The 8,800-nt window shown below is 40.5% G+C and overlaps 1 protein-coding gene across 3 annotated transcripts; it reads left to right on the top strand.

The window, feature by feature from the left end:
- Positions 1 to 599: 599 nt before the first annotated feature.
- Positions 600 to 8,063, top strand: LOC146966857 (uncharacterized). Of its 3 annotated transcripts, XM_085763922.1 has the most exons (11): positions 600 to 697; positions 1,428 to 1,491; positions 1,742 to 1,878; positions 1,965 to 2,092; positions 2,197 to 2,252; positions 2,437 to 2,491; positions 6,398 to 6,486; positions 6,835 to 6,909; positions 6,983 to 7,084; positions 7,194 to 7,307; positions 7,933 to 8,063. In XM_085763922.1, exons 2-11 carry the CDS (start codon positions 1,435 to 1,437, stop codon positions 7,960 to 7,962), a joined length of 843 nt encoding a protein of 280 aa, XP_085620048.1. In that variant the 5' UTR covers positions 600 to 697; positions 1,428 to 1,434; the 3' UTR covers positions 7,963 to 8,063. The 3 variants fall into 3 exon arrangements, with proteins under 3 accessions (XP_085620048.1, XP_085620049.1, XP_085620050.1); XM_085763923.1 differs by lacking the exon at positions 1,965 to 2,092 and having other exon boundaries at positions 1,742 to 1,876; positions 2,151 to 2,252; XM_085763924.1 differs by lacking the exons at positions 6,835 to 6,909; positions 6,983 to 7,084.
- Positions 8,064 to 8,800: the final 737 nt, after the last annotated feature.

Genomic DNA, 8,800 nt, shown 5'->3' with positions numbered 1-8,800 from the left:
CAAAGCAGTGTCTATTCAAAATGAGCCAACATAAGCCAACACTGGAGCTGCATACCAGACCAAAGGAGGATTAACTCACAATCTGTGTCTTAAAATGAGTAAGAATGTTCTACTACACCCTCAGACTTAAACATTAAACACATAAAACATAATATAAATACTTAAGAATGCAGAATTACTACCAAATTACATCACATAGTGTATGGCTACCAAATCAGATCTAGACCTTTACTAAAACATGATTTTGATGTTATTTTCCATTACTACTATTTTTGTTGTTAGTATTTATTTTCATTTATTGATTTGATTTTAACCCTTTTTCCCCTTATTGACACAATCTGTGCTCATGCTACTCTGACGTTATAAACTCTGTTATTTTAGAATGTCAAGTCTATAAATGACCTCTTGCTTCATGGTGTTGGTGAGAGAAGAAATGATCTCTTGTGTTTCCTGAGCTGTGGGTTTCCTCCTGGTTTCCTCCCGCACCTGCACACCCGGCTGAGCAGTGAGCACCGCCCCCCAGTGGCGGTGGAACCTTACGTCACGACGTCCCTCGGTGACGTCGGTTCCTCGTTAGCTCCATTCTGAAGATTTAAATGTGCACAAAGTGAAATCAGCGTCAGCGTCTGTGTCCTCCGCCCTCCTCCTCCTCCTCCTGCTGCTCTGCCCCCTCAACTCAACCTCCGTCACTTCCAAGGTAAATCTGTTGAAAACTAACGCGTCAGTGCGACTTGTTGTTGGGTTGTCGAGCCAAACTCCAGGAAAAGTGGAACTATAATGTTTGTTTTTGGACACGGCGCTGTCCCCACAGAGCGACACCACATGGAGCCTGACATTGGTGACGTGTGCTTTGATGAATCCACAAGCATATTCATGTGGTTACTTATTATTGACAAACGCACGTGGAGGATAAGTGAATCAGTTTAGTAAACCCATTAGACCACTGAAGTAGGCCTAGTGACAATGCCAGAGTGAAGAAACTCTACTTAAAAGTAGACATCTATGAGTAACAAATGTAATGGTCTACTCATTACTGTCATCTATCAAAAAATATAGGCCTAACAAAACTACAAATAAATGAGGAAATTCACCACTCTTTGGCATTAATCAAGATATTAAGTGTTTTTTTTTCTTTTTTTAATGATCTTTTTAAGAAAACATTATTATTATTTTTCTTCTTATATACGGTAATCATACTGTATTACAAATAGTGCTTTCCTGTTTACTGTTATTTGCTGTTTGCTATAATCTGTGCTATACATTTCTTCGCTGTTGTCTGCTTCTGCAACCCTGTAAATTTCCCCATCATGGGATGAATAAATTATTTTATCAACACAGTTAGATTCCCTGATTTCCTGTCTCTTGCAGCCTGTTTTCCGTTGTATTGTTATACCATAATGTCCAGTTTATTTATTGTCTTTTTCTAGAAACACCATGGAAAGTGATGAGCGGTCACTGACACATCTGCGGGATCCAGCTGGCTCAGTAATGGTTTGTATACTAAAGGCTATAAAAAAAGGAGATAGATAAAAATTTTACTTCCTGAGTTTTGAGGTCATTATGTTTTTATGGCACAGTTCTGTGCTCAATGACACTTGGAATATTGTTGTAAAATAAATAATAATCCACTCCGAGATGAGTATTTGATATTATATAAATATTTCCTGTAATTATATTGTCTCCTGACTTTGACTCCAGTTGAAATTATGTGTTGTCGTGTGAATCAATTTGATCTCCACAGGGCAGGAGGAATGCAGTGGGAAGAAGAGAGATGTCAGGAAACAAATCTGTTGAGTGGACGTTGGGGGTGGATACATCCAATCCCCTGCTCTCCGTTCAGCTTTTCCCCTCTGGCAGTGACGACGGTGAACCCCGCGTGTAAGCGACAAACACTGATAAAAGTAGTTTCAAACCAAAGCTGTACTTGAAATCCAACTCTGTAAAAATGAATGTTATTATTTCAGGGCCCATCATCATCATCGTCACTATGATGATGAACAAGAGGGTGATCCTGACCACAATAGTGGGCCTGACACTGTTTACGCAAAAGTGGAGGCACCACAAAAGGACATCCATCACAGAAAGGACAAAGGCAGGTCCACTCATCTAATAGTCCAATTTGTTTTGATTTTACATTAGGTGCAAAAAAGAAAAGAAAAAAAAAACTGCCTTTTTCATCGCTCTGTCTTTCACCAGGGACTGCTGCAGCACAAACACAGATGCCAAGCACAAAGCCCAAGGCCAGGACGCTGGTGAGTCACAGTCATGCCGACGTGTGTGAATGGAGGCTAAGTGAATGTTCAGTCAGTTAAAAAAAAAAAAAAAGAAAGGCAGAAAAAAAATATGGCTTTCATTTGACGTCATCGGTCTTAATCACTCAATTATAGCAATTTGCAGAAGGTAACTGTGCTTTATCTCCAACGTCTCTGCCTCCAGGTAGCAGGCAGGCGGCTGATTGACGGGAGCGAGGTGGCCTGTCTCAGGGACCAATGTGAGATCATTCACACACTGTTAGTCACTCTCTGTCAAGCATTTGGGCTGGAAATTTCTGAATCATATTGTGCGTGTGTGTAGTGATGTATTCACGGTGCCTCACAATGAATGTTCAAAAGATGAAAAGAAATGAAACTTTTCTACTACTGTTTTTCTATCATAATATGAACAAGCAAAGGCACATGACATTACACAGCCAAAAGTATGTGGACACCGTGTTCAGTGTTGCATCAATGTGAAGAAGTTTCCAAAAGGCGTCTTCAGTTCTAAAAACCAATGTGGGAGTCCCTGGTATTTAACTTTTGGTGGGGTGGTCCTGAGTGTCATTGAACTACCCGTTATGTGGGTCATCTGGGCCAAGTTGTGAATGGGAGAGGAGGGGGGGCTAAACCACCTGGGAAGGGCTCTCAAGACTGTGTTCTAGGTGGCTGATAATTAGTGCCGTAAGCCACCACTTCTGTTCAAGGACAGTGTTTCTAATTAGATATAAATGACCTCTTTACTTCTCTGTCAAACCATCAATCTTCTCTGTTCAAAATGTGGACGTTAGCACCCTCAGAAGAGAAGCAGCTGTACCACTGAGTTATGTCCTTACCTGGGGCTCCCACATTTAGAACTGAAGCAACCTTTCAGCTGAGAGGTGAAACATCTACAAGAAGTGATAACAAGTCCAGTTGTCAAGTTGGATAACAAGTCCAAATTGGCCCAAATATTGCCATAATCCCTAATAATAATGGAATGTTACGAGACGAGTTGTTTTCGAGGTAAATTCATGCAAAATTGCTGATGCGCGTTCCCGTTGGGGGCAGTTTTTCGGTAAGCAGTCTCTGCATTTGCCTCGAAAACAACTCTGCCTGGTAATGTTCTGTTATTATCTCATAGCGTGGTGAATGTGCAGGTCACAACTTGTCCACGAGAGCGTTTTGGAGTTGTTGGATTGTGTATTTGATGAGTTTGATGAGGGAAACCAAGAAATCCCATTAGCCTCTGTAGCGTAGCTCTGAGCAGCTCGCGGCTCTGCTCTGCCGTTCTAAAAACAGCTTGCACCAACAATTAAAGGTAACGAACCTACTCCTAAGACTATAGGGATTATGGCAATGGGCCAATTTGCCAAAAATGTTGAACTATCCCTTTAAGCTTTAGCACTTAGTGACTCAGAGCAAGAAGGTTTTGGGTTTGATTCCCAGGCTTGGTGCCTTTCTGGGTGGAGTTTGCACGTTCTCTCTGGGCTCTCCAAAGACATGCATTCTTTGTCAATCAATCAATCAATCAATCAATCAATCAATCAATCAATCAATCAATCAATCAATCAATCAATCAATCAATCAATCAATCAATCAATCAATCAATCAATATCTTTTATTTAACCAGGTAAAAAAAACTCATTGAGATTTAAAACCTCTTTTCCAAGAGTGACCTGGCCAAGACGGCAGGACAAAAGCAAAATAGTTACACAACACACAAATAAAATACAATCACACATTTCAGGAAAACATGGTTAGACAATGCAATCACACGATCCGATTGAGCTCAATTCTCTGTGACTGTAAGCTGTGTAGGTGAGGACGGTGCTTTGTTTGTCTCTATATGTCGGTCCTGTGATAGACTAGTGACCTGTCCAGGGTGTAACCCACCCTTACCAATATAGACAGGTCATGTTTGGATGGATTTTACAGCTAATGTTTAGTTGAAGCAGAGACATGAAGATAATGTAATAAGATCAAAAGCTCAGGAACAGCTACTTAATGAACCTTGTTGCAAGATCACACTATTTCAAAGCTCATTCTCAAACATGAACACAGCTGTGGAGAAATGTACTGGTGTTTTTAAGTTTGTACAAAAATAACACAATTTAACACTTGATGATTTTTCAGTATTGGTGTTGAAGTGAAACAAAAAAGACATGTGTTTATGGCTAAAGAAGAGCAGAGATAGAATTAAACACACATAATAGTTACAGTGAATTAGTTATATCATCAGGCTGAGACTCCTTAATGTTATATTATACAACAAGTAGTTCCGACCAAGCAATCTGATTGGTCAATAAGACATTTAGAACGTGCTCAAATCAGCATTACAGCACGGTTGACTCATCACTGAAAATATTACTTCGCCATGTCATGTTGTTTACACATCTCCATGGCAACATGGACTTTTCCCCTTTTATTTTCAGAAACGTCATTTATTACTCGTGAAAATAAATCTCAAACTACACTGACCTCCTGTAGGTTGTTCCTGACAGCTGCCACAGTCATATTTATAGAACAATTATGTTATTTTATTTTTTGTTAATATATTGTAAACTTCCCCGTTACAGCAGAGAGGATTGTCTCCCTCCCTTGTGTGTAACGTTACAAAGTCGGAGAGACACGAGTTGTGATCGCGGTGAATATGTTTTTTAAAATATGGCCTGGAGCTGAATATTTCATTGGATAAAACGGAGGTGATTACCTGTATGTTTCTCTCTCTCTCTCTCTCTCTCGCTTGCGCCTTTTGGGCTTTTAAATAATCTGGAGTAATCGTTTGGCTTTCTCTATCAGCTGTGTCGGCAACACGGCACTATAAATTCATTTACATGCAGAGTTTGCGGTTGTAGAAGCTACATCTGTGAAAGGAAAAAAAGGGCATCTTTGTTATAACTTGGGCGAGTTTGTGCAGTGTTGATTTAGTTCGGGAAAGTCCGAGACCGCGTTAAAACATGAACGTCAGCTCAGAGTTCACTCATCTGGGACTAGAAAATCATTTCTGTTGCTAGGTCGTTACTAAGGTTCGGACTATTTGCTGTAGAGGTGAACTAGGTTCCATTACACATAGGAGTCTACTGACGTGACTGATTGTGTTTCAGTTATTAGTCAGACCCCATTTATTTCCATGGAAACGGGAAGCACACTCGCTAAAAACTTTAAATTTTGAGAGCAAAACGTCCATCAACATGAATATTTATTTAATTATACGCTTTATTTTGTTGGTAATTGTTGTATAATCGCAATATTACCCTCGAGGGTGTGCTTAAACGTAATTTGAGCACTTCGGTGATGCTTGCGGACCTCGGCGCAAGCGCCTCGGTCCTGACCGCATCACCGTCGTGCTCAAATGACGTTAAAGCACACCCTCTCGGGTAATATTGCTTAAATGACTGGCTTCATGACAATACAACCCCTTCACACACACACACGCTACACTCATGGAAGCCCGGAGGGGGAGAGCGCTTGTTTCGCAGTCGCAGCCTGAAAGGGAACGTGAGTCAGTCTGATAGTACAACTTATTATGAGTGGGCCTCACTACAGTGGGAGCTAAATGGATAACTCTGGCTCTCATAGAAAGGCCCTTTTTTCTTTCAGTGGAAGAGACTGTCTGGGTTACAAAGCAGATTTATTGATTTATTTTTCTGGGAGTGAAATCGAGCCCTCACTTACTCTGGGCCACGAAATATGTTTCAGTGAAGTGGAGTTCAGATTCAAGTCGTGTATTTGAGACGGTTCAGATTTAATACATGGAGACGGAGAGTGACAGGGAGAGTGTAATATGATAAAATGTCATTGAGGCAGCGCATGACATGAATACGATATCGCAGTTTGAGTTTGGTAACAGGTCCTTTCACATGGATATTGTTTGATGATCATTGTTTATTTTGAGTAAAGTTGATCATTTAGTCTGTAAAATGTCTAAATATGAATAAACATGTCCTGGATCAATAGTCCAAATGACAAAGATGTTATGCTATTAGAAATTTTTGATGAATTGAATATCAGACTTGTTGGCAATCAATATTCTGTTATACTGTATCAAACCCAGTAATCAGTCCATTGTTTCAGCTCTAACACACAAAAACTGTACAGACAAAAATCACAACCCTTATATTCTCTTAGTTGAATCAAACTGTCTTATTCTCTTTCTCTCCCAGCCTGTCTACCATTACTAACAGTGAAAGGGACCGTTGGTTTGGCAGCTTCTGACCCCAGACGGACCCCTTCACTTCATGCATCCATCACAGTAAGGCTAAATGGACCAAAGTGCTGCTATTTTTTAAAGATATTTTTTTGGTCAACAAATCCTATGAAGATCCAACACCACAAGTCTGTCTGTCTCTCTTCCAATTACGACTTCCCAAATGGCATATAAATAAATTATGTAAAGATTTGATTTGTTATATAGATCCTCATCAGATAGATCCTTTACTTTACAGCTATTTGAAACTGTAGGTAGTGGATTTGACCACTAGATGGAGACATGGGTCCATGTTTACCACTGATTTCTAACTGTTCTCACAGTAATACTGTATATAGTATCAGATCAGACAGAGGACAGGAAACAGGTTGTGTTCAAGTCCATTTCTTTCAGGGGGAAGCCACAGTATCGGCTGTTCTGCGAGATGCTCCCATCACAGTGCCGAGATCATCGAACATGAACAGAGAGGTCTAAAGTTCTATCTCTGAATAGTAGGAGTAGAAAAAAAATCCATGAGGTACTGATGTGTTATGTTCTTCAGGAGGCTAAAAGGCAGTACTACAGAGACCTTAGCAGGCAGGTGCAGGAGAAAAATCAAGAGAGGGAAAGAGAGAGGAGGAGAAAATACTCTGAGGAACACAAAGTTAGTCACATCAATACAACAATTTTCCAAAAAATCACACCTTCATAGCAAGATTGTGAGTAGAAAATGATTTAATACTGTATGTTCACTCTTCTCCTGCCCTCTGCAGCACAATGAGACCATGCAGCGCTGGATGCCGGGAGGCGGCGCTCCGTACAACCACCTGGGTACAGTGAGGCGGACCACCAGCCTCCACACCACCGGGATTTTACCCCAAGAGCAGGTAAACAATGCAGCGTTTATGAGCCCGGCATTGTTCCGGTCAACAAAAGCCCAGTGTGCTCAGAAGGTCTCATGATGACTCAGGCTTTGATGAGAAAGAAGCGAACGAGAGTCTGCAGCCTGATGCAAATATCTGCTGTATCATGTCACACTCAGCATTCAAGGCCTAAAGTTGAACTAAACCTATAAAGCAAACAAAAAAAACCAAAAGGTTAGTTAGTGTTGGTGTAAAGGGAAGCAGCAACAACACAGTAGTTTAGCCAATTAAAATTAATGTTGCAGTGACATTATAGTAAATATGTAGATGTAAAAATGTCCTCAGGCCACCAAAGGAATTCTTTATATACCTTTGCCTTTAAAACGTTCCCATCAAGACTCAAGCCTCCTGCTGAACTTTACCGGCCCAAAATATTTTCTCAAGTAAAACACTGACCTGAACTCTTTTACCACATATTGCATTCACTTTGTAGCAGCTGAAAGTCAAACCTCAGTCTGTGGTTACTAACAGTAGGAGCTGGTCAGAGTCTAAACAAGTTTTGTTTGAGGTGATAACATGAGTCTGGATCCTGGGCCAGCATGACTCCGCAGCCCATTCCTCCTGAAAGCTGTCTTTGTTTCCGTCATAGATCCGTGGGCTCCCCTTCCACTACGTGTGACGTCCCCAGACTGAGACAGCTTCTGACCACTGTAAGTGACTTGGGCTCTTTGAGCAGCAAATCACAAAGTGCAGAATAAACTTGCAGTGCAAACAAAACCATTACAATTGTGAATAGCCTGAGTATTGACAACAACATTTTCAACTTTGCATCATAAGAATGGACTCATGGTCTCCAAGTTTTGACTGTTATAGAAAATAAGTTAGTTTTGGGGGAGAAGGGATGAAAGCATTGACTTGCCTGTGAAGTGCAGCCACTATAATAAGTTGTTCATCCTATTTTCAAGTTTTCAATCAGGCAATTCAAAAGTGCTTCCACAAAGCTCTCAAGAAATACAAACATTTAAATACAAATCATCACATTTCAAATTACCCAATAGTAAGAAACATGTGCAGAAAAAAAATCTATTGGTTATTTGGGCAGATATTGAGATATGAGACATGGTTGCTTTTTACTTTCACTGGGGGAAAAAATCCAATGATGTCAAAGAAGCATTTTTTTTTAGGTCAGGGCATTTCTGTGGCAACACATGTTATGTATGACATGTTGTGACACATTTTCTGATCTCTATATTGTACTTGGCTATATATTTATATTCTGGTAGTGTTTCAATAGAATGTAGTAATAGTAGACAATCCCAAAAACCACTTAATCTTACAGTTCCCAGTGTCTCGTTTCTCACGCCTCCAAACTGCCTCAGTCTGTGAAGCTCTGCCCCTGCTGTCTGTACAGCAGTCTCTGAACCAAGATAACCCAGATAACATCATTAAAGTCTTTTTCTAACTTTAGCGAGCCGCCTCCAGAGCCACAGATGACATTACACAACTAAGTTCACAGG

The sequence above is a fragment of the Trachurus japonicus genome, chromosome 20 (assembly GCF_045865225.1).
Source record: "Trachurus japonicus isolate A0001 chromosome 20, Traja_1.0".
NCBI classification, from domain to species: Eukaryota; Metazoa; Chordata; class Actinopteri; order Carangiformes; family Carangidae; genus Trachurus; species Trachurus japonicus.
This window is presented reverse-complemented; position numbering and strand designations above follow the sequence as displayed.